At 37.6% G+C, this 26,472-nt stretch overlaps 1 protein-coding gene across 1 annotated transcript in view; it reads left to right on the top strand.

The window, feature by feature from the left end:
* The first annotated feature begins 21,853 nt into the window (after positions 1-21,853).
* Positions 21,854-26,472, top strand: part of LOC149081081 (uncharacterized) — a 34,497-nt gene continuing 29,878 nt past the window's right edge. Inside the window, exon 1 of the mRNA XM_089237308.1 lies at positions 21,854-22,428. Coding sequence (XP_089093434.1) covers positions 22,096-22,428 — 333 coding nt within the window. The 5' untranslated portion in view covers positions 21,854-22,095. The remainder of the gene's footprint in view (positions 22,429-26,472) is intronic.

Consider the following 26,472-nt stretch of genomic DNA (forward strand, 5'->3'; position numbering starts at 1 on the left):
GAAATTAATATACCCATGTGTTTTTTTTTTATTTTTCGAGAAAATGAATGAAATATTCCCGGTTTTCGAATTCGATCGATGATTCACATTATGATAAGATCTGTTCTGGACTTCCGAGAGAGAACAAAAATATTTTCAGATGGTGAATCGAATAAAAGTTCACGAAATCTGTGAATTAATGTATTTATTCCAAGATGTTTATGCGTTATTTAACTCATTATAAAATTGGATTTCCCCTTTCAATTGAATATTGTTGCAATTGTGAAATTTAAAAAAAAAAAAGAATCTAGAAAACCAACTTTTTCACGATTTTTTTTATTGTCTGTTTCATCAAGTGATAGTTTTAACTATGTTTTTGAATTATACTCTGCCAGATCGTTCGCGTGGTGAAAGGTATCGATCCATGTGCAGCCTCACTGGACATCGCTATACGAGGGGCGCCAAATTATGAATAAGTGGGAAAAAAACTGCGGAAAAATTTAGAAAAAATGTTTTGTCTGTAAAAATTCGAACAATAAATTACAAACTGTGTTGGATTCTCAGAGAAAAATAATTTTTGATGCGTTTTATTCAACTGGGAACACGTTCGAGTTTCCGGGATCGCTGTACATGTGCGGTGTGTACGTCGGAGGAGGGCGCCGAAATGATGTCTCGTACGGATGAGAATGTTGTCTCTATGTCCACTTCTGTATCCAGAGCTCCAACTAGAAATGAAAATTTCCTCGGTCGTCCGGGTGAAGCCGCAACTAGATTTTGGTCAGCCGGGGCAAACAAGCATTTTAGTGCCCCCCTTTTAATGTTGAAGGGTAAAATTCCCCATCCCCTTCAGTCAGGGGACGGCTTAAGCGAGGAAGCAAGGGTTGCGGCGCACCCGGACGGCAGCGTAGACTTTAGTTAGGACTCCAAAATTCAACACAATAAAAATTCACATGGCATCACGCTTTTGAGTCATACCTCGATAATGGAACAGTTGAGAAAATATACAGGACCTCTGACAGTAATACCAGAAACATGAATGCAAGCTATTAGGGCGGCTCGAGACAAAATCTGTACCGACGCGGGACTTATTTTTTGCGCCTTCTTCCCCCCATAGCCCCTACATCCTTGGCCCCTAGGCTGGAATCTTCCGCGGGCCAAAGTCAGATTTTTCATGGGGCCTCTTCTATAGTTAATTTAATTTATAGAGTGAAAAAAAGAAAAATTATAAGGATATAGTACCGTGCCCAGGGCCGTAACTAGGATTTTTGCCGCCCGGGGCAAACATTATCTTGCTGCCCCCATAGCTTTGAAATTCGATAGCTTTTTAATGGTGTTTTTTGCTCCCATCTAATGCCACCCGGGGGGGCAGTTGCTCCCTCCTCTCAGTTACGGCCCTGTCAGCCCTACCCTTGGAGGAATCATCCGAATTAACTCACAAAATAAACCAATAATTTACCGATTTGAAATCTGAATATTTATGCTGATAAAGAGACACATCATTGTTTACAAAATATTTAAACCCTCTTTTAAATTCGGTGTGTTTCATTTTTACATTTGTAGGGGTTATTCAGAAAAGGTGGGAAAAACTTTAAGAGGTGATAGTACACACCAATACAAACAATTGTCATCAAAGAATGTATGGAATGTATCATGGCAGCGCGTTTCGAAACGGCCGCTCCGCAAACGTTAAAACGGCATTCCTGTTGAAATGTATCGGGAGAAAAAGAACGTCATGCAAGCAAATGTAGCCTAGGAAAGAAGAAGAAACCGTATGCAAATCTGCGTCACAGTGAATAAAAGGTGTGGGTGCCAGCCTTGTGAAGTTATTACAGCGTGCAACCGTTCTAACAGTTGCAACGTACGGGATAATGGTGAAAGAAATACTTTAAAAAACTTACTAAAAAAACTTTAGAAATACTGAAAAAAAACCATTCATTTCAGTACGAAATACTTAGCGTATTTCCCCAGGTTACATTTGCATGCATGGTGTTCTTTTTCTCTCGATAAATTTCAACAGGAATGTCGTTTTAACGTTTGCGGAGCGGCCATTTTGAAACGAGCAAACAAACGCGTTTGCGTTTCATGTTAGACCATGCATTCTTTGATGACAATTGTTCGTATGGGTGTTCTTGAAGTTTTTCCCCATCTTTTCTGAATCACCCTGTACAGAAGGGCCCGTGAGAGGTCTGACTGGATGGGGGGGGGGTGGCCACTGAGCTATAGGGAAAGGTTTACTTATAGCTCAGTGTGGGGGGGCCCACAAAAGATCACAGCCAGGGGTCCTGCTCTAGGAGGGGGCATGCTCTCTTAGAATTTGTTCCAGCAAAATTTATTCCACTAGTCAAATGAAAGCAAAGCAAAAATTCGTCTTCTCACTTGTCTGGTCCCTGGAGTACCAGAAACACCTTTGACACCAGAATTCTATTTCAAAACGGGATGTATGGTCACACACATTTTACACAGTAGACAATGATGTGTGGCTTTCTTCTGAAAAAAAAAATCTGGTGCATCTCGAAGTCCCCCTTCACTGAATCCCTATCAGCCTCCTGCCAGGATCGCTATTAGGGGCGACATATGAGGCTTTTCACCTGGGCGGCAGGTAGGCTCGATCCGCCTCTGCCTTCAATGGCGGCTCTGCGTCCGTAACCAGTGGCCATTTTCGTGCTTCCCCCCGTTATTTTGAACGGGAAAACAGTATATTCGGCACCCTTTCTGATTTAATGCCCGGTGCTTTGTTTCTGAGGCTTTCACGATGAGTAAAGAGCAGGCGCGGACATGACCCACTAGAAGGACGGGCATGTCAGGGCTCTAGCTCAGGAAGATTATTAAAAAAATTTCGTTTTTTTTTTCACACTATAAATTGACTACGGCTAAGGGATTTGAGGGCCATGGTCGTGGATCATGGGCGATGTGTCACGAGGAGTGATTAATTGTGCAGGCTCGTCCTGTATTTTACGGTAAAATCATTATTTTTCCCTATTGATCGCCCCCGCTCTATTCGCGTCTAGGAAAAGGGGAAAAGCAACTTCCATTTGATTCAGGAAACTCAGTCTCGTAAAATAAGGTGTAAATTCTTTGGAAGGAATTCGACAGTATTACTTTTAAGCCCATACATATCCCATATATATATATAGGTGACTGTCACGTGCGTCGAAGAAACCAGGGGCGTAGTCAGAAATTTCGTTCGGGATCAGTGATAGAACAATAGAGAGATTTGGCCATCTTTTTCCCTTCTCTCGGTCATTTTCTCACATTTCGGGGGGGGGGCAGACCCTCAAGTTCCCCCCCCCCCCGCTACGCTCTTGAAGGAAACCAAACCATTTCTTTCTTGTGTTCTGCACCAGCGATTCTCAACCGGTGCTCCGCGGAGCCCTTGCGGCTCCATGTGCACTCTCCAGGGGCTCCGCGGCCGCTCGAGGAAAATAAATAAAAAAAACCAGTAAAATTAAAAAAATAATAATTATAAATATTTTTAAATAGTAAAAATAAATCAGTAACTTTGATGAATAATTAAAAAATTGGCCTACAGGGCTTCGCCATGGAATTTTTTTACTTAAAAGGGCTCCGCGAGTCAAAAAGGGTTGAGAATCGCTGTTCTACACTATACATTTTCGAGAAAATCATATTAGGATAACCAGCCGAAAAATCTTGGATTAGGGTTTCCAACTCAAGGATGTATCCAGACTGTGCGCACACACACACACCAATAGACTGGAAGGAATAATATTCCAGTGCTTTCTTTTTTTTTTTCAAGGTGGGCTCACACTACTCACGTTGACTTTCGCTCACTAGAAAACACGTCCGATTTCTCAATTTTTTACAACAGGTGTGACGTTAGCTTTGTTGATGCCCCGACAATGGGCGGACCCTCACGAGCCACGTGTGGTTCAATGGCTCCTCCAATTTCTAACTCCTCACCCCTTTGCACATTACCCGTGAGTTCAGTAAATCACTCGAGTTTTATTTCGACTAATTTACTCGAACTTCGAATAAAATATTCGCCCGATTTGAAGCATTTTTTTTCCCTGGTTATTTTCTAGTAAATTTTCTGAACATTTCCCCCATTTTTTATTCATTTATTTGGTGAATTATCGAGTAAAAAGTTAATAATTCGATTATTTTTTAGTCTGGAACAATCATACATTTAGAGCCGCCTCAACCCCTTTCCAAGATCTTCCACAATTTTCTTCTTACACATTTTGTTTCTAAATACAGTCGACGCCACTTATTAAAGAGGGGATAATGTATAATATCACATCACGGATAATGTTATCGTTTGGGTATCGTTGTTATTTTTGCAAAGAACGGAATTGGACCAATATCGTAACATGGGGAAAAAATTCGTTTGTAGTTATCGGGACTTTGGACAATGTTATCAATTGTTTTTTGCGTCGAATTTATTTTTTTTGAGCATTTTGAAGGTTTGACCAAACTTTTTTATTTTTCTGTTTGTTATTTGTTATCGTTATTAGGCTTTAAGATTATGTAGTAGGTTAGGATGTGTTCTTCCCCCCCCCCCCATCTTGTTGACAAACATTTCCGTACATGTCACAGTCAATCGATAGTATTCGCTGTGATCCATGTGCGTGTCGAGCTGCTTTTAGGAATCTCTTTCTATAGTGAAGACAAATGTATGACGAAAAAAAAACCCGCTCTTCAGTTTTTGATAAATTTCTTTCAGTTGACCATATTCAAATTTCTTTTTCTATAAGTCCCTCTCAAGGGATCTATGAAACGTTTTGTACCTTAAAAAATATCGTAATTTGTGATATACACATAGGCACTTGGTGGCTGCCGGGCTAAGGTCATTTTGACCCCTAATAAACTTTGTGGGAGCCTTAGAGCCTTAGTTTCCCCCCCCCCCCCAATAATTGATGAATAAACACAGTGCAATGCATCTTCCCTCTGCTGCGTACGCGCTTGAGTCCCATATATACGGGACGGGGACGACCAAAAATTTTCAGCGGCCTTTCCCCGACGCTTTTTTCATGTAACTGCTCATAATGGCTGAATAACAAAAATACTGGTTTTTTTGGATGAAAGGGGCAAAAAAAGGTCCCGTTTTTTGGAATAAAATTACAAAAAAACAAAACAAAATGGAACGTGCAACTGTTTCGCAATCAGTTGTGTAGAGCAACAAAAGCAGAGCTGTCCCACTTTACCAGTTCCCGTTTACGTTATCCTGCGTGTTGGCTGAATGCGCAGTGAAGAATGCGCCAAGAGATTTTTTTATGCGGTGCTAAGTTTAAAATTAGAAATAACTATAATGTTCAGCAATAGTGGTAACGCCATTAGTGATCCCAAAGATGAAAGAGATGTAGATGAGAATAATATTTAATATTGATCTGTGGCATTCTACATAACTTAGTCACGGTCCCGTTCAACCAAACGGGAGAATAGGGTCATCATGCTCGCAAACGGATATAGTTGTATTAGGATTATTTTTCGGATATAGTTATCATTCGGTTGTTGTTAACAGAAACTCTGTCCAGATGTGATCGTATTTAGTGGCGTGTACTGTATTTTCCACCTGCGCACAAATTTCCTCCGGGCATCATTTCTCTTTGGGTGGAAATTAAAATTATAATTTCCTGCGAATTTTTTCAAGATACCCATAGAAAATTTCCAGTGAGTGTTTATTCTGGTGATTTTAATAGTTTTTCAAAGGTTACGCCGTATTATTTGAATGATTTTCTAGCAAATTTTTTGATCAACCAATTTTTTTTTGTCAGTTAATTTATAATCTTAGAATTTCGAGAAATTTCATCCCTTTCTTATTTTTACTAGAAAATTTTCCATCGAAACTTCATCAGTGATTTTTCGTTGATTTGAAGGAAAATTTCTGGCGAAGCATTGTTGTGATTTTGTTCTCAGTAAATTTCTGGAAATTTTTCCTTCAAAATTTTATCTAAATTCTACCAGTTGATTTCTAAAAATAAAGAGTTGTTTGTGTGAGATTTATTAAATGAGGAGCTTTTTCTGAATATCAATCACTTTTTATTAAGATTTTACTTTTACTCGTTACACAAAACCTCCCGGAGACGAGGGTGTTCAATCGGGGGCAGCAATGAGGGTAAAACAGATTTGTTTGATGCCACTGGCACTATACAGGGTGTCCTGTAAGTGCTAGCGTGGCCTTTATCTCATCAACCGTCCAACGTAGAGATATGATTCCAATTTAAAAAATGCTGAAAAGACGTTCAAAAATGATCCTGTACCAGTTTTGAGAGTGAAAATACGGTGTAACAGTCCCATATAAGTGTATACAGTCCCCCTGTGCTCTAACTTCCAATTAAGGAAGTTGTTGCTCTGTCTTTCCTGATGCCAAGAAAAAAATAATTTAATGTTTTTAAGTGCAATATATTCGCCAAGATATTCGAATCGAAAAAAAATTGAGGAAATTCGAGAAAGTACAACGTTAAATGCAGAAAAACCGTTTTACCCGCATTTAACGCTGTTATTTCCCAAATTTCCTCCGTTTTCCGAATGTTACTGTGAATATTGCACTTAGAAACATGATTTTTTATTGGCATCAGGAGAGAGACAGATTTTGGCACCAACCAACCGCAACAACTTTCTGATTAGAAATCAGAGCGGGGGGGGGGGGGGGCCGTATAAAAATGTAGATTTTTTTATTTTGCTACAAACTGAATTTTCACTGCTAAAACTGGTACAAGGTAATTTTTGAACGCCTGTTGAGCATTTTTAAAGTTGGAATCATACCTCTACGACGAATGGCTGATGAGATAAAGACCGTGCTAGCACTTACATGACACCAGGGCCGTCTTAAGAGCATCATGGGCCCCCGGGCCAAGTGATTTTTCTGAGGCCCTACTAGGCAAATTCTCGAACATTTCAAAAAGATCCCATTTCTGTGAGGCCCCTCTTCTCTTGAGGCCCCCGGGCCGTGCCCGGTTGGACCCATGCCTTAAGACGGCACTGCATGACACCCCGTATATAAACCAGAATGGAGAGCCAAATTTTTTCTTTAGTTTAACCCCTCCTAGAACGTTACACGGGGGTGCCAAAATGCGATCTTGTTCCAGTTGACCGAATATTTATTGCTATTTGTATGTGTATGTACGAGGTATACTACTGCTACTACGTATTATAATACAAATAACTGCTGTGCGTATAAAAAGGGGGGGGGCATGGTCTAGCAAGTTTATTTCCTGCCGTTTATAAGCCCCGGCTGACATGTCAGTCAGGCTTCTCAGGCACACCCGCCCTTAACCCATTTGTGACTGACGTTCGCGCAACGCTTCGTTTAAAAAAAAAAATTTCAAATATTTTTCATTCACATTTTTGTATGAAATGAACATTTATAGGTCTAATGAATGCCATAGTATTTTTTTAAATTTGTTTGCAATGAAATTTGACTTTTTATAATTTTTCAAAAGGAAATGAAATTTTCATTCTATATACAGTCAAACCTCGTTAATGAGCCACTCTTGGGAGAGCAAAAATATGACTTATTAAGTGGAGTGACTTGTTAAACGGAGTAAGCCATAGCTGTGCCAATTCATGCCTGAGGACAACTCGGGACTTCCAAAAAATGACCCGGTAAGCGGAGTGACGTGTTAACCGGGTGACGCACTAACGAGGTTTGACTGTATATATTTATTTCATTCCGATTTTCTTTTTTCTCTTAAGCGTGAGAAATGAATTTTTTAAAAATATGAAAAAACTAAGTTTTCCCCAAATTTTTTTTTTGTTACATGTACATGAGATTTCCCAAAATTATAATTATTAATTATTTTGATTAAACTAAGATAATTAATTTACATTAATTAGAAAGTTAATTAATTGGAAATTTACGTTAATTACAAAGAAAAACATGCCAAATTGATGCCCAATTTTTTGAAACTTCGAAAATATGTTATTTAAGTAGCCAGTCACCATACGGAACATAAAAAAATTGAGCGATTTGGTTACGAATTGTAGGAGCAGTAAAAAAATGGTACAAAGATGTGCGACAGGTGCGGTCGCACCGGGCAGTGTCGTCTTAACGGATGGGCCCATCCGGGTACGGCCCAAGTATCCTCAAAAAAAAAAAAAGTTGAAATTTTCAAGAAATTTCTAGGTAGGGTCTCAGAAAAACCACTTGGAGCGAGAGCCCGTGATGTTCTTAAGACAGCCCTGGAACCGGGCCCCGCTTTTTTTTGGCGGTGCCTGCATTTACGGTAACAATAATTTCTTTCAAAATTTCTGAATTTTCTGTAATCTAAATTTCTGTAAATCTGCTTTTGCATGGAGAAAGAAATAATTCTGGAATTCTGCATTTTTTCATGTAGATAAATTCGGAATTTCCACCATGTCTGGAATTGTTTTTTTAAAAATAAATTCTAGATTTTCATCGTTTTTTTTTTAATTCTGAACTTTCCTCAATTTTGAAATTTGTGAATTTTCATCAATTCTGAAACTATTTCTTTCTTTTATTCTGAATTTTCACGATTTTCAATTTCTGAATATTTTTGGTTCCCTTCTCTCACAGAAGTGAAAATCGAGGCGAAAGGGCCCCCCGTGTATGGTAAGGGCGACCCTTTCTCTCAGGTTCCTCACAAGTTTGAATTTTAGCGCATCTATATTGGCATTCTTGAGGATTGGTTACGACGAGTACGTTTATTCGAGAATCGGGCACAAATGTTTTCAAAGGGCTACCGTCCATTCTCTTTGCGAAGTTGCTACAAACAGAGCCTGATTCTTGCATGAAACAATTGGCCGGGAAGGGCTTCCAAAATTTAAACATCCACGGTAAAACCTCTTTTTTGCTTGGGACAAAAACATTCGTCCGTAAAAGACGGGTGACCGTAAACCAGTGGCTTTAAATTCATATAAGGAAAAGTTACAATTTGGCCGTATAAAAGGAGTGACCGCATCTGAGGGGTGTCTGTTAAGAGAGGTTTTACTGTTTTCACTTACTAACCAAATATCTTTGATTCTAGTCATAGCAGCAGGGCTGCAACTAGGGGAGGGTGCTCCGGGCGCTGGACTAGGCTCTTTCATCCTATTTTACCACTGTAGTCATCAAAATAATTACCACCATTTCAAAAATTCAACGAGATGAGCAAGTACGGTACATTGAATAATTTTTTTGGGGGCCCTGAAAAAGTCCCCATCTGCCCTAAAAAAAGAGCACTGCTTAATTAGATGTACATTTCTGAGTGGATAATGCCTGTAGCAAATTTGAAGAGCGTGTGTATGTATTATTAACGCCCATCAACCCGGAAGTTTTTCAGTCGGGTCAATTCATTTTAATTCTAAATTTGATGTTGAAAAAAAGTTGATTCATCCGCATACACGGTGCCAAAAGGAAAAAAAATCGACAAAATCATATGCAGACCCCATTTTTTTAAAATCTATTCGAAATTTCACCAAATTTTATTCAATTTCTAGAAATAATGCAAGCTATTCTTAACTTGTACAACCTGGTTAAACAAAGTGCAACCCAATTCACATTTGCAACGAGCATCTCTCATTTCCAGCGTCGCCATCTTGCTTTTTTTTCTCTCTCGGTGGTTACGAGAAAAAACTTTCTCTACAGCTTGGACATCGACGGTCACGTCACGAGGTTTCTTATTTATCGTTTCATTTTTTTGAATCTATTCCCGAAGTTTCTTTGAGGCAAAGAAGAACACGTGACCAAAGTAAAAACTTTGACACTCCATCTTTTAAAAAGAAATACCATCCTTATCTCATTCACAACATCTTTTTTTTTCCTCTCTTTTACAACGCGAGAGGAAGCTGGGAGCTATTGAAGTCGAAGAGCAGACGACCGAATGGGATAGTCTCATTCTACTTTTTAGGGGGGAGAAAGTTTTAATCTTGCTGTTGAAGGGAGGGAATACGTGCTGCGCTCGCTACTCCTGTGTATTACTCCCTTTTCCATTCCCCTCCCTATGAATCATTACCGTATACACGTACTTGCGGTGGTTGAGCTCTTGTGCTCTTTTTGAGAAGCTTCGGGCGGAATTATCGTGTGCTCAGTGAGTTGTTTTTTTTCTAGTGGAGAATCGAATGGAAGCCTTTTTCAACATGGCCACGTGTTTCTTTCGGGAGTTATTTCGTATACAATTTTTAAACTTGAAATTTTGAAATTTCTTTTCTCAACTTTATTCATTTATTTATATTTCTAGAAACGCACTTGACATTTATTTTTTCTGAATAGTTTTGTTACTTGTACATTCTAATTTGCTATTTTTGTTTTCAGTCGAATCTTTTGATGCCTCGGACCAATCTGTCGTCTGCGTTTGAAAGCTTGGAAGCAATTTTTTTTTCCAAATAAATAAAATTTTTTTATAAATTAAATGTTTCTTTTTGAGTGGTTATTTCGTCATTTATGTTTCCGAACGCAAAACTGATAGTTTTAATATCAGGGCCGTATTAAAGAGTTCTCAGAAATGGGGGTTCTCAGGCTGGGTTCCAAACCTCTTTTTTTCTTTTAGGAGGTGGACAGGACTTCCCTTTTTAAAAACATCTTTTTTAGCCGTGAAGCACACTGAATGAATCGAATGCATTGATACCTCAGTTTACAATTTTTTTTGGATAACAAATTTTTTTATTCGACGTTTTCCTTCCTCAGCTAACGAACATTTTTTTTTTTGTTGATGTCAATGCATGTGCTCACATGCAACAGTCGCGTCGTAAGCCAAATTTTCGAATCGATGGAAACGAATCCAATGAGTAACCGAGCGAAATTAATTTATTTTCACCTCAGAATCGCTTTTCAGATACACATCTCTGTTTCAGAAAGATTTCTGGCGAACTGAACTTTAACCATAACCGTGAAATATACGTCATCGCAGATCTATAAATACATACATACATTAAGTACATGTTCTTTGACCCCCCCCCCCCTCCCGTGGAAAAAGTTGAAATGACGAGCCTGCCTTTTGATAAGTTGAATGTAATAAATAATAATTGTTGATTATTGAGTCTACTGCGCTATTTCTGAAGTCGTGTCATCCCTTCAAACTTTTAGCCATTTCGTGTGAAATGAATGATTAAGCTAAGAGGAAATACTGTAAATATTTAAAAAAAAGCCTCTGACTCGAAGGGTTTCCGTGGATACGCGATACTCTTAATACCAAATTGAACAATCTCGACATTCTAGTAAGTTATCTTTTATAAGTCCATGTTTTGTTCATTTTGAAAGTGATTTAACGTATTTGTACTGTACAGCGGTATTTCCTAACCTTTTTGATGTAGGGAGCCCATTCAGTGCAGGTCAAGGCATCACGAACTTCCTGTAGCAAAGGTCAATCACCACGTTGCCTTCTCAAGAAAACCAGAATGTATGGTTTTTAGGGCTGGGAATCGATTAAAATTTTTAAATGGTTAATCAGAAAAATTTAATCGATTAATTGACGAATTAATTGAATTTTAACCGATTGTTTTTAAATGCTATCCATTCATAGCAAACGTAGTGTTGGAAACTATGTAATATTAATTGATGCTACTACTACTACTATTACGAAACCAGACATGCAACTCGTCCACATTCCTCTGCGGAACTTCTGACGAATTGGTACATGTTGGAATGTGCGTGTCAGTCTTGTGAACCTAACGTAAAGTTTGTTTTCTGTGTAATGCTTGTTATGTGTAGTACTGCCATTTGCCATCAACTTCTCTAACCACAAGTGATGAGCAATGATTGAAGATTTTATCGTTGTAGGCCTGTTGCTCTCTGTGGCGAGACTTTTTAACAGGGAGATGGGCTCGCGCGCATTAGCTTCTCGAAGACCACAGAAAACCAACTTCAGCCGACCACCTCTATGGCGACGGTGGGGTTTCAATGATTGTTATATTAATTTATGCTTTAAAACATATTCTATTCATTTCATGCATCTATCCACTGAATGGATGTAAATAAATGTATACGGGACTCAAGCGTGTGCGTAGGATGGGGAAGGTGCATTGCATTGTTGTTTCAGAAATTTTTGGGTGTTCTCAAATGGCCTCAGCCCCTAGGTTCCGGCGCCCATGATGGAAGTTGTTCTCCGAAAATGTGTTTTAATAGGAGATACACATTTGCGCGTTTCTGGCACAAATGAGTCATCCAACCAGCTGATGAACCCAAAAGTAAAAATTTGCACATTCACGTCTCTGGCATAAGGGAGGTCGATATGCTGAGCATGCTTGTCACACATATCCTGGAATTTCTTAACTTGGATCTTGCCATTTTTTTTTAAATGAAAGTTATTTTAGAAATCTCATCCCTAGTTTTTTTTTGTTGATCGACTTGTGTTTCCTGATGTGTCGAAAAACCTGATCAAAATGTTGATTAAAATATTTTTCAATGCTGTCACTTATCTGAAATGCCATGTATAGGAACACAATTTAAGATATTTAATCTCGGTTTGTCAAATAAATCAAAAAAATTATAAACTTAATAAAAATTTTGATCGGATATTGATCGAGTCGATTAACTCAACTTAAAATCTCTAACTGCGATTAACAATTGGTTATAAGATTCACCGACCCGATTAATCGGACCACCTAACTGTTTTTTCATAATTTTCATATCATAAAAAATTAAAGTAGTGAATTACAATATTTCACAATAATAAATAATAAATGTGTGTGTTTCATGCAATAATAGTAAATGAAAATTACGGAAGTCCGTTGTAAACGGACATCATAGTACAACCTCTGACAATAAAGTTCGGCGAATGAAGTCAGAACGGCCGATCTGGCGAAGCAAAACGCTGCACATGCGTAGCGGCAGGTGTTGACCATCTGCCACCACCGTTGTTCAGTTGAGCGTCGTTTGTGTTCCGTGAAAGACTTGTTTTACAAAGTGCTTGTTTAGTGCGTTGGTTCTTAACTGAGAACAGGAAAATCCACAAGGAATTTCTACCTGAGGGAACGACGATGAATGCTGCAAGGTACATTGAAATTTTGACCCGTTTCATAAAACGTCTACGCAGGATACGACCTCAGTACGCACAACAAGGTTCATGGTTTCCACAGAACTGCCCTCATTGCCTCTGCACTGTCTGCTCACTGTCGGCAGAAGCGCCGAAATGAAGAAAACATTGGGGGGGGGGGGTTGAAAGTTGCTGGTCGTCCCAGTATATATGGGACTCAAGAGCGTACGCAGGAGAGGGAAGGTGCATTGCACTGTTTTCTGCAGAAATTATCCTCCCTCCCCGTCTACAAAATTTATTGGAGGGACTCAAATGACCTCAGCCCCTAGGTTCCGGCACCTATGGTCGTTGGGAATCGACATGCTCATGGATATAATAATTAATCAAAATTAATGAAAACATATAGCAAGAAAATGGCAGTTAATGAAAGGATATAACATAAAATAGTAATCAATTCTTGAACATATTATTATCCATTCTTATGAATCGATATGCTCAGGGACATGATATAAAATGGCAATGGTAACCAATTTTAGAACGTCATTGTGTCCATTGTAATAAGTTTAAATATGTATTTGAAGACGAGCCAACCTTTTTCCTACGGCTCAGAGTCCGGGTCCGAGGTATATCTTCATCTGACGAAGTCTTAGACAAAAGATTAGTGTTATATTATATCTATGGTAGAGACATCGCCCCTCACATCTTAGAACAGATCCCTTAGGCTGACATCTTTAGCGGGCCCTCAACAAAGATTTTTCACGGGCTCTTTTGTAGAAAATTTATAGCATGAAAAACAAAAAATTATGATAACTGTCCCAGACCCTGTCAGCCCCACCCTTGTGGGGGCCATGGGTAGAGACCTAAAGAGAGCGACACATTCTGGAAGTGCAGGAAAGGAGGGGTATTGAGAGATGAGAGATGAATTTCATGATGACATTCATCATTTATTTTGATGACATTGGGGATAGCAAAAAAGTTCGATAGCATTTCAAAAGTATTGTACAGTCGGATCCCGTTTCAACGAATATTGTTATAGCGAAAAAAAATCTCGTTTTAACGAACACTTTTCTAATCCCTCAGATAAGTTTACTTAGGAACAATGCGAAAACCTGGAATTTACTTTATAGCGAAATATTTCTTTATAAGGGAGTGATTTCTCCGGTCTCTTGGAGATCAAAATAATTTTGATGTACAAGAAAGAGAAGAAAACACCGTCGTAATAAATCAGACGTAAAAAAATGACATCTCGTCACCTCATGCATGAGACCAGAGAAATCACTTCGTTATAGCGAAATTTCGTTATAAAGGAATTACAGATTTTTGCGTTGTTCGCATATGTAAACTTATCTGGGGGAAATCAGAAAAGTGCTCGTTAAAACGAGATTTTAGCTATAACGGTATTCGTTAAAACGGGATTCGACTGTATTACTAATACTACTATGTCACTTATTAGTGTAAGAAAATGAATTTACTCATCAATTGAAAACGTTTTATTGAATCAATATTTCGCTCACAAACATCTTTTTCGAAATCATCCCTCGTTCGTAAAAGAAAATATAGTATAATATATCGATCGCACGCGGAAGAACGCGATGGCGTGGGTCAAAGAACTCTGATGTTGCGTGTCAAGAGTCGTTCCCACGATGTGTGTTGTTTGGACGAACGTTAGGGGAAAATCTCTAATGACGCGCAGCTCTCTTATATATTTCATCTCAGTTATTTTCCCACTAAAACCCCTGATTTCCAACGTCCCACAGGGAACAAATGCGATTTTTATAGACGATTTGATTTTTTTAGTGGGAGAAGAAAACTAAAATAACTCAATTAATTTATTTAAAGATGTAAATTAATTAATCATAAACTATCATATAAATCAGGATTTATGATAATAATTAATCAAATTTTGATTATAATTAATCAAAAATTCATAAGGAAATAATCCAAGAATTGTTGGAAAATTCATATTTAATGAAAAATACTTTCGCGAAATTAATAAAAGTTCGTATTTAATGAAAAAGTACTTTCAGAATAAATGAAAATTTACGTTGGGTGAAAATTTATGCTAATACATAATGAAAATTTACGTTGAATGAAAATTTATGCTAATACATAATGAAAATTTACGTTAATACATAATGAAAATTTACGTTGAATGAAAATTTACGCTAATACATAATGAAAATTTACGTTGAATGAAAATTTACGCTAATACATAATGAAAATTTACGTTGAATGAAAATTTACGCTAATACATAATGAAAATTTACGTTGGGTGAAAATTTACGCTAATACATAATGAAAATTTATGCTAATACATAATGAAAATTTACGTTGAATGAAAATTTATGCTAATACATAATGAAAATTTACGTTGGGTGAAAATTTATGCTAATACATAATGAAAATTTACGTTGAATGAAAATTTACGCTAATACATAATGAAAATTTACGTTGAATGAAAATTTACGCTAATACATAATGAAAATTTACGTTGAATGAAAATTTACGCTAATACATGATGAAAATTTACGTTGGGTGAAAATTTGTAAAAATTTGTAAAATTTACGCTAATACATAATGAAAATTTACGTTGGGTGAAAATTTATGCTAATACATAATGAAAATTTACGTTGAATGAAAATTTATGCTAATACATAATGAAAATTTACGTTGGGTGAAAATTTATGCTAATACATAATGAAAATTTACGTTGAATGAAAATTTATGCTAATACATAATGAAAATTTACGTTGGGTGAAAATTTATGCTAATACATAATGAAAATTTACGTTGGGTGAAAATTTATGCTAATACATAATGAAAATTTACGTTGAATGAAAATTTATGCTAATACATAATGAAAATTTACGTTGAATGGAAATTTACGCTAATACATAATGAAAATTTACGTTGAATGAAAATTTACGCTAATACATAATGAAAATTTACGTTGAATGAAAATTTACGCTAATACATAATGAAAATTTACGTTGGGTGAAAATTTGTAAAAATTTGTAAAATTTACGCTAATACATAATGAAAATTTACGTTGAATGAAAATTTACGCTAACACATAATGAAAATTTACGTTGAATGAAAATTTACGCTAATACATAATGAAAATTTACGTTGAATGAAAATTTATACTAATACATAATGAAAATTTACGTTGGTTGGGTGAAAATTTACGCAAATACATAATGAAAATTTACGTTGGGTGAAAATTTACGCTAATACATAATGAAAATTAACGTTGGGTGAAAATTTACGCTAATACATAATGAAAATTTACGTTGGGTGAAAATTTATGCTAATACATAATGAAAATTTACGTTGGGTGAAAATTTATGCTAATACATAATGAAAATTTACGTTGAATGAAAATTATGCTAATACATAATGAAAATTTACGTTGGGTGAAAATTATGCTAATACATAATGAAAATTTACGTTGGGTGAAAATTTATGCTAATACATAATGAAAATTTACGTTGGGTGAAAATTTATGCTAATACATAATGAAAATTTACGTTGAATGAAAATTATGCTAATACATAATGAAAATTTACGTTGAATGAAAATTTACGCTAATACATAATGAAAATTTACGTTGGGTGAAAATTTACGCTAATACATAATGAAAATTTACGTTGGGTGAAAATTTATGCTAATACATAATGAAAATTTACGTTGAATGAAAATTTATGCTAATACATAATGAAAATTTACGTTGGGTGAAAATTTACGCTAATACATAATGAAAATTTACGTTGGGTGAAAATTTATGCTAATACATAATGAAAATTTACGTTGAATGAAAATTTATGCTAATACATAATGAAAATTTACGTTGAATGAAAATTATGCTAATACATAATGAAAATTTACGTTGGGTGAAAATTTATGCTAATACATAATGAAAATTTACGTTGAATGAAAATTTATGCTAATACATAATGAAAATTTACGTTGGGTGAAAATTTATGCTAATACATAATGAAAATTTACGTTGAATGAAAATTTATGCTAATACATAATGAAAATTTACGTTGGGTGAAAATTTATGCTAATACATAATGAAAATTTACGTTGGGTGAAAATTTATGCTAATACATAATGAAAATTTACGTTGAATGAAAATTTATGCTAATACATAATGAAAATTTACGTTGAATGAAAATTTACGCTAATACATAATGAAAATTTACGTTGAATGAAAATTTACGCTAATACATAATGAAAATTTACGTTGAATGAAAATTTACGCTAATACATAATGAAAATTTACGTTGGGTGAAAATTTGTAAAAATTTGTAAAATTTACGCTAATACATAATGAAAATTTACGTTGAATGAAAATTTACGCTAACACATAATGAAAATTTACGTTGAATGAAAATTTACGCTAATACATAATGAAAATTTACGTTGAATGAAAATTTATACTAATACATAATGAAAATTTACGTTGAATGAAAATTTATGCTAATACATAATGAAAATTTACGTTGGGTGAAAATTTACGCTAATACATAATGAAAATTTACGTTGGGTGAAAATTTACGCTAATACATAATGAAAATTTACGTTGGGTGAAAATTTATGCTAATACATAATGAAAATTTACGTTGAATGAAAATTATGCTAATACATAATGAAAATTTACGTTGAATGAAAATTTACGCTAATACATAATGAAAATTTACGTTGGGTGAAAATTTACGCTAATACATAATGAAAATTTACGTTGGGTGAAAATTTATGCTAATACATAATGAAAATTTACGTTGAATGAAAATTTATGCTAATACATAATGAAAATTTACGTTGGGTGAAAATTTACGCTAATACATAATGAAAATTTACGTTGAATGAAAATTTATGCTAATACATAATGAAAATTTACGTTGAATGAAAATTATGCTAATACATAATGAAAATTTACGTTGAATGAAAATTTACGCTAATAGATAATGAAAATTTACGTTGGGTGAAAATTTACGCTAATACATAATGAAAATTTACGTTGGGTGAAAATTTACGCTAATACATAATGAAAATTTACGTTGGGTGAAAATTTATGCTAATACATAATGAAAATTTACGTTGAATGAAAATTTACGCTAATACATAATGAAAATTTACGTTGGGTGAAAATTTACGCTAATACATAATGAAAATTTACGTTGAATGAAAATTTATGCTAATACATAATGAAAATTTACGTTGGGTGAAAATTTATGCTAATACATAATGAAAATTTACGTTGGGTGAAAATTTACGCTAATACATAATGAAAATTTACGTTGGGTGAAAATTTACGCTAATACATAATGAAAATTTACGTTGGGTGAAAATTTATGCTAATACATAATGAAAATTTACGTTGAATGAAAATTTATGCTTATACATAATGAAAATTTACGTTGGGTGAAAATTTACGCTAATACATAATGAAAATTTACGTTGGGTGAAAATTTATGCTAATACATAATGAAAATTTACGTTGAATGAAAATTTATGCTAATACATAATGAAAATTTACGTTGGGTGAAAAAATACATTAAAGAATTAATGGTAATTCATGTTCAATGAAAATTAACATTTAAATAAAAATTGATATTTAATGAAAATTCACATTCGTATGAGATGAAAAAAAATTGTCTCAGAGAATATAAATAAAATTCTGCAATGATGTAGGGCAGCGGTTCTCAACCGGTGCTCCGCGGAGCCCCAAGGGCTCCGTGTGCAACTCCCAGGCTCTCCGCGGCGACACGAGGAAAATAAAATGAATCAGTAAATTTGATAGATAAGTAAATAAGAGAGGCCTACAAGGTTCTGCCATAAAAATTATGTACAAAAAAGGGCTCCTCGAGTCAAACAGGGCTCCGCCATAGAAATTAAATACTGAAAAGAGCTCCGCCATAGAAATTATATACTGAAAAGAGCTCCGCCGTAGAAATTATATACTGAAAAGGGCTCCGCCATAGAAATTATATACTGAAAAGGGCTCCGCCAGTCAAAAAAGGTTGAGAACCGCTGATGTAGGGCTTCCTATTTGACTCGAAGCCGTTGGGTCCACCTGTTAAGACGTCACTGTGTATTGAGAAAAGAGATGCCACGCAGTAAGGCCGTTGCACTTCATGGACATTTTTTTTTTGTCCCGCACCATCTCAGAGGTTGGCAACCTCTGCTTTAGACCAGGTTGATAGATTTCTGGCTTCCTCCACGTGGATGGGAAATCCCTGTTCAAATTAGGAAGCTACAGAACAGGGGTTTCCAACGTAAAACTTCTCGTGGAACACTTGATAGTTACAAGGCTGTTCCGCGGAACCCTTTATGATAATGAGGCTGTTCTACAGAACTCAAAGAAATTTTTGAATATTTATTTGAAAAAAAAGTGTACCCCTCAACAGCATCATATCCTCCAAAGCAAACTGAAAGGGCCTAGGGGCCGTTCAAGTATTACGTCATCATCGATGGGGGGGGGGGGTTTCCGATTTGCTGACTTTTGATGACAAGGGGGGGAGGGGGAGTTTGGATAATGCTTACGTCATCAACCACCTTTTATGAAAATATGAGTTAGGATTCAGAGGGGCAGAGCTGATGACGAAATTTTGCTGACAAGGGGGTGGGGCGGGTCAGCGTTTTGCTGACTTTTGCTGAAAAGGGGGAGAGGGGGTCAAAAATGGCTAAAACTTTGCTTACGTAATACTTGAACGGCCCCTTAGGTACCACCTCTTAATTTATGCAATTATTGTCACAAATCAGTGTGCCAACTGCCATATCTTATAGTGGAAGCCCCTATGCAAATGAGGTATCCGTGTCGTGCCCGGGGAGGACTCATGGATTGAAATGGCTTTGTCTGTCCCGTAAAGCAAGGTTGTAGTGGAGGGACTTGGCGGTCTGGTCCCCCGCCCCCCGAAATGTGGGAAAATGACTGAAAAAAGGGAAAAAGATGGCAAGGTCTAGTGTTCGACCACTTTGGTTGCCACCCCCCCCCCCCGAAGTGCAAGTGGTCCCCCTCTGAATGAAATTTCTGGCTACGGGCCTGTCGTAAAGTACACGTTAATGCTGACATTTAAGAATCCTCAATTCCAGTGACCTCTAGTGGATGAAAAATTTCCAAAAAAAAAGAAAACCGTGTTTTTCAACTTCTGGCTGGAAAATTCGATGTGAAAAAAAATGTAATATGTTACTGTTTTAATAAGTTTTTTAGTCATCCAAGTGGCAGGGCCGTCTTAAGAGCATCGTAGGCCACCAGGCCAATTGGTTTTTCTGATGTCTTACCTGGTAAATTCTAGTAAATTTTAATCAGATCTCATTTTCATGAGGCCCCTCTACTCTTGAGGCCCCCGGCCATGCCCGGTTGGGCCCATTCGTTAAGACGGCACAGTCAAGTGGTCTGATTTTTTTAAACGACACTGTCTCATTAAAATTCAAAATAAAGAACAGCTCATGGGCGGAGATACGGGGGGGGGGCGTGGAGGGGGCATTGCCCCCTCCCCCAGCATCAAAGGTGAAGTTGACTTTATCTATTGTATATATGCAGATATGAATTATTGACATCATCATCATCGTGCCCCCCCCCAGAAATAATGACCGTGCCCCACCAGACTTCCAAGTCTATCGCCGCCTATGGAACAGCTTTGCGAGTTACAGTCCACGCCGCTTAATGTGATCACATCCGGATTAGGGGTTTTATGATAACAATAACCGAATGACAACCATACCCGAAAAAAAGTCCCGTCTACAGTTACAGTGACCATACAGCTCATTTGATTGAACTGGACGAATGGCAAACTGGACAACTCTTTTTACATTCTGGGCTGCATTTTTGTTTTTCAGCTATTGCAAGGCGGTAGAATGGAACTGTCCCGTAATGACGAATTACGACTTGTTTTTTAATGTGCCCGATACGTTGCATAGATCCCTTGATAAAGTCTCTCGGGGAAAGAAGTTTGAATCCGGTAAACTGAAAGAAACTGATCGAGAACTGAAGAAAAGGGCTTTTTTTTCTGTCATACATTTGTCCTCAATATAAGCAGATAATTGTAAAAGCAGCTCAACACGTACATGGTTGACAGTGAATACTACGGACTGCGGGAATGTTTGTCAATAAAAGAGGGAGGGGGGGGGGGGGAAACAAAACCTTTCAGCCTCCTACATAGTCTTGTAGCCTGACAATGACGACTTACAGGAAAAACTTCGCAGAAATGATAACAATGCCCCGAATGGTAACATTATCTGTGATTCTAATAACCGGCGTCGACCATATTACGTAGTAAACAAGACAGTTTTCTTCTTTGAAAGATCTCCGGTTTCCGGGATTTTTAAGGGTTCCGAGGCTTTTGATCATGCGTAAAAGCTGTTACGGAACCCTGGTTGGAAACCCATGAGATATCTCATCAATGAAATTGGGATGGATGTTGCCTCCCCCCCCCCCCCCCCCCCGACTGACTGGGTCATAAAAGCGTGATCTACGTGAGTGATATTATTACTTTCGAAGGTCTCGATAAAAGCCGCATTCCACTATAAACCGTGTCCCACGAGAACTTGCTTTTTTTGGGACGCGGGGTAAGATAATTAAAGTAAAAGAGATAGTAAAAGTCTTTGTCAGGATCCGAGGTCGTCTCGGGGAAGCAATAATTTTTAATGGCTTCCTTAACGAGCGTCTTCTTTGAAATGACCGAACAAGTACTGATTACTTCACGCCGGCTGTGGTTGTTGCAGTTTATGTCCAAAACAAAAGATTTTTATTATCTTTTACTTCAATTATCTTTCTTACCCTGCGACCCGAAGCAAGTTCTCGTTGGGGTGTCCTGACGCAGGATAAAGATAATTAAAGTAAAAGATGATAAAAAGTCTTTGTCGGACATAAACCGCAAGGTGGCATCGGCAACCGCAGCAGGCGTCACTTTTTCGTCTACTTTTTGCGGAAATTTCAAAGGAAGACGCTTGATGGGGGAGAAAACCTCGCGCTCCGTCATTATTCTATGGCCTTTGTATTGAAAGCCGTAAATTATTGCTTCTCCGAGATCCGAGGACGATCCCTGGATCCAGTCATAGTTGGATGCGGCTTTGTAGCTGTAGGATCCAACTTTATCCTCGCCTCTAGAGTTTTTCCCGACACCTTAGTTCTTGTTTGGAACTTTTTAACCATATTTTTAGGTGCACTTATACTTTTGTAAGGCGGCCGTGCGGACCAGTTTGCCGAAGGTCAGTACGCATTTCACTGCCGCGAAACATGGAGTGGAGCAATGACATAATTTTTGAGTTTTTAGATCTATACCGAGGAGAACCCATCATATGGGACCCTAGCCACAAGGATCATAAAGACAGGTTTCAAGTGTACGACGCCTATAAAAGGATCCAAAGTAATTTAAGTGTTTACGTTTCGTTGGACGATTTGAAGAAAAAGAAATTAACGCTTATGAAAACGTACCGAAAAGTTGCTGCGAAAGTGAAGGAAAGCAAAGCCGCGAATGAAGTCTACGAACCCGAGTGGTTTGCTTATGAAAAGATGGCTTCATTCCTTCGCAGTGTCTACGCACCGAGAAGATATAAGAAGAGTTCTGAGGTAAGAATATTTCATAAAATATTTATTCTGTTTAACATTTTGATTGTGTGCGTGTGTAATTTTTAAAGGAGGACTTCCCTCCGAATATTAACTTAATTTTATTACTTCTTTTGGGATCGCTGGGGGCAGGTGTGGGACTTTCTTTCTTTCAAGTCGAACACAACTCAGGTCTATCGCCATGGGCGAGTTACTACCTCGCCCATGTGTATGTACCTAAGTTGCGGCGCTAAGTTGCGCCGGAAGTGTATGTACCTAACAGCCTGAGCGAGTATCTAGTGTTGTGTTTGATTTTTCAGTACTGCCATCTATGTTTCAGAAGCGAAGTCAGTGAAGTGTAGTGACTGAATATTTGTACTGTTTGTAGGCCTGATTTTTTTTTTTCATACCGAGCACAACTCAGGTCTATCGCCATAGGCAATTTACTACCTACCGAGTTGTATCGGAATTGCAAGTGTGTGTACCTAACAGTCTGAGTGCGTATCTAGTGTTGTGTATGATTTTTCAGAGCTGCCATCTATATCTCAGAAGTGAAGTGAGTGATGTGTAGTGACTGAATATTTGTACTGTTTGTAGGGCTGTTGCTCTCTGTGGCGAGACTTTTTAACATGGAGATCAGCTCGCATTTGCGCCTCGAAGTTGGGAACCACAGAAAACCAACTTCAGCCGACCACCACTGTGGCGACGGTGGGGCTCGAACCCGGGTCCCCGCGATGCGAGTCCGTCACTATGACCACTCGACCACAACAGCGGCTGTAGGCCTGTTTCCCTCTGCGGCGTGACTTTTTAATGGGAAGATCGGCTCGAAGTTGGGAACCGCAGAAAACCAATTCCAGCCGACCACCACTGTGGCGACGGTGGGGTTCGAAACCGGATCCCCGCGATGCGAGTCCGTCACTATGACCAATCGACCACCACAGCGGCAAGTGCAGTGACTGGGGGGGGGCGGCTTTCTTTCCTTCAAACCGAGCACAGGTCTGTCAAAATCTATATGGGCGATTTACTACCTAGTGAGTCGTGCCGGGAGTGTAACTGTGTGTGTACCTAACAGCCTGAGTGTGTGTATGTAGTGTTGTGTTTGATTTTTAACGCTGCCATCTATATTTCAGAAGTGAAGTGAGTGGTGTGTTATGATTCAATTACATTTGCTCGGTTTGTAGGTCTGTTGCTCTCTGTGGTGAGACTTTAAATGGGAGATCGGCTTTCGCATTCGCACCTTGAAGTTGGGAACCACAGAAAACCAACTTCAGCCGACCACCACTCTGGCGACGGTGGGGTTCAAACCCAGGACCTCGCGGCACGAGTCTGTCACTATGACCATTCGACCACCACAGCGGCAAGGGGGGGGACTGCTTGGGGGGGGGGGGGCATATCCACTTTCCCCGTGTCCTTAAAGAGATAGAGATTTCACAGAATGTTTTGTGGGAGAGGAGACTGAAGAACAACGACTGGGTACAACTGCTGCGAATTGCCTATTCATTTGATCGGATGAATTCAATCCTCCCATGAATTCCCTCGATCCACATGTAAAACACGAAATAATATTGACTTACTAGCTATAATACCCGGTGTTGCCCGGGTACAAAAATGGGAAAGAAAACATGTTGCGAACTTGCACAATATAAAAAATGAGAGGAAAAACATGCTATATATGAACTTGTATAACGACAAAAATGAAAGAAAAAACATTTTGCAACTTGCATAATTACAAAAATAAACAAGGGAACATGCGGAAGGACTGCGGATTTGTATAATTGAAAAAATGCGGGAGATAAATCTGGATGATATATATAGAATATATCATCATATATATCATATATATCATCATATATATATCATACCCTGTGATCTAAATATTAAGGATTTTGGTATGTTTTTTGGCCAAATGCCTAGCTATAATACCCGGCGTTGCCCAGGTTTTCTTCAATGAGGCTATTTTGGATCACGTGATATCTCCCTTTCTTTGAAGGACATGCAAACCGCGTCTAAGTTAACCAATATGGCGACTTCCTGCGCGACTCGTGAAACAAACAAATCTAGATTTAAAGAAACGTAAAGAAAAAAAAAAATATATGTATATTTTTCTTTTTTTAAAGGGTGCTAGGTATTTCTGTTCCCCCCCCCCCCGAACTTCAAGTTATCCATCTCTGCCTGTTTCTGCTTCAAAAAATGCTTAATTGAAGCTGTGGAATTTTTTCGATGTACTTTTTACTAGAATACTTTAACCAACATGAATTTATGCAGTTCAATATTAAAAGACAATACGGAGACATTAATTTTCATGCTTGAGAAGATATAAATAAAAAGTTGAAATCAATGTTATTGCATGAATGTCCAACTCAAAAGTAGGTCCGGCTAATTACTTCATATTTGATCTCCTGGGCTTCGTATATCTCTAATCGAACTCAATATTTCAGAAATCTAGAATTCAATACAATTTTTAAAATTATTGATGCGACAGAAAAAAACCCACCGAATTTCCGCATTTCTATATTAAAATCGGCAATTTTAACACTGATTTCTATGGGGGATTATCCTTTGCCTTACCCTCAAAGTGATGCTGATGATGGTGTCTATTCAAAAAGCTCTCATTACTGGGAGAATTGAATGAAGTGGCAAACCATTATAAAGGCATAAATATTATACATATACTGACAGCGTTGAAGAAATGACAAACCATTGTAAAGGCCTATACACGTCTGAAACGCATTGCTAGGGAACCACGGTAACCAAAGTAAACGTTCGGAAAGTGATTGTTGAGGCCCAAAAACCATTGTTGCTCTCCGGCTTTTTGCCCATTTGGGGCATTTGCCCTGCTCTGACGAAATTTTTAAAGTAGTCTATCGTTCAAGTCGGGTCCCATTTAGTATATATGCAAAATTTAGCGACGATCGATCTAAAATTGTAGATTTGTATAGGGAACATACACACAGACAGAAAATCAATTTTATATACAGGGTGATCAGCGAATAAGCCCTTATTTCAGAATGAAATATCTCTACAACAAAGATCAATAGAATTATGCGGTAAACGGTACGCTTATTAGCAAAACTGTAAGAATGTTGTACAGAAATTTCGAAAATTTAGTTTTTTTTTAAAATTTTTTAAAATTAAAAAAAAAAAAAAAAAAAAAAAAACTAGTGATTTTGGGGTTCCGAAAATCCTCATTTGTGTGAAGAGAAACCACTGCATTCGCCTAAAGTTACTGCATGGGCTGCGGTATGCGCCAGAGGCATTATCGGCCCCTTCTTCGTGCGAGAAACGATTACTACTGAACGTTACGTTACAATTTTGGAACAATTTGTCAGCACACATGGCGCATACCGCAGCCCATGCAGTAACTTTCGGCGGATGCAGTGGTTTCTCTTCACACAAATGAGGATTTTCTGAACCCCAAAATCTCCAGTTTTGTTTTGTTTTTTTTTAAATTTTAAAAAATTGAAAAAAAAACTGAATTTTCGAAATTTCTGTACAACATTCTTACAGTTTTGCTAAATTTTTTCAGAAAAAATGGGAAAAACTTTAAGAGGTGGTAGTACACACAAAAGACAAAAAATTTTCATCAAAGAATGTATGGTCTAAAATGAAATGCAGACGTGCTACAGGGTACGCCGTTATCCCGTACGTTACTACTGTTAGAACAGGATGTACGAACAAGGTTGTACGCTGGAATAACTTCACAGGGCTGGTGTGTACGCGTCTTTTGTTCACTGTGACGCAGATTTGCATACGGTTTCTTCTTCTTCCCCTAGGTTACGTTTGCGTGTATGGTGTTTTTTTTTCTCCCGATAAATTTCAACAGGAATGCCGTTTTAACGTTTGCGGAGCGGCCGTTGCAAAACGCGCGTTTGCGTTTCATGTTAGACCAGGGGACCAGGGGTCTCCAAACTACTGCCCGCGGGCCAACCGCTAGCACCACCAATCCTGCTCGCCATAGTTTATTTTGATTATGACTAAGCCATGAAAAAATCTTAATATACAGGGTGTTTCAAAAAGAATCATCCGATTAAAAAAAAACCCATAACTATTCAGCTTTTAATCCGTTTT

The sequence above is a fragment of the Pholcus phalangioides genome, unplaced genomic scaffold, assembly GCF_987345545.1.
Source record: "Pholcus phalangioides strain wild (caught in Gottingen) unplaced genomic scaffold, Ppha-v1.0 ptg000010l_1, whole genome shotgun sequence".
Lineage (NCBI taxonomy): Eukaryota > Metazoa > Arthropoda > Arachnida > Araneae > Pholcidae > Pholcus > Pholcus phalangioides.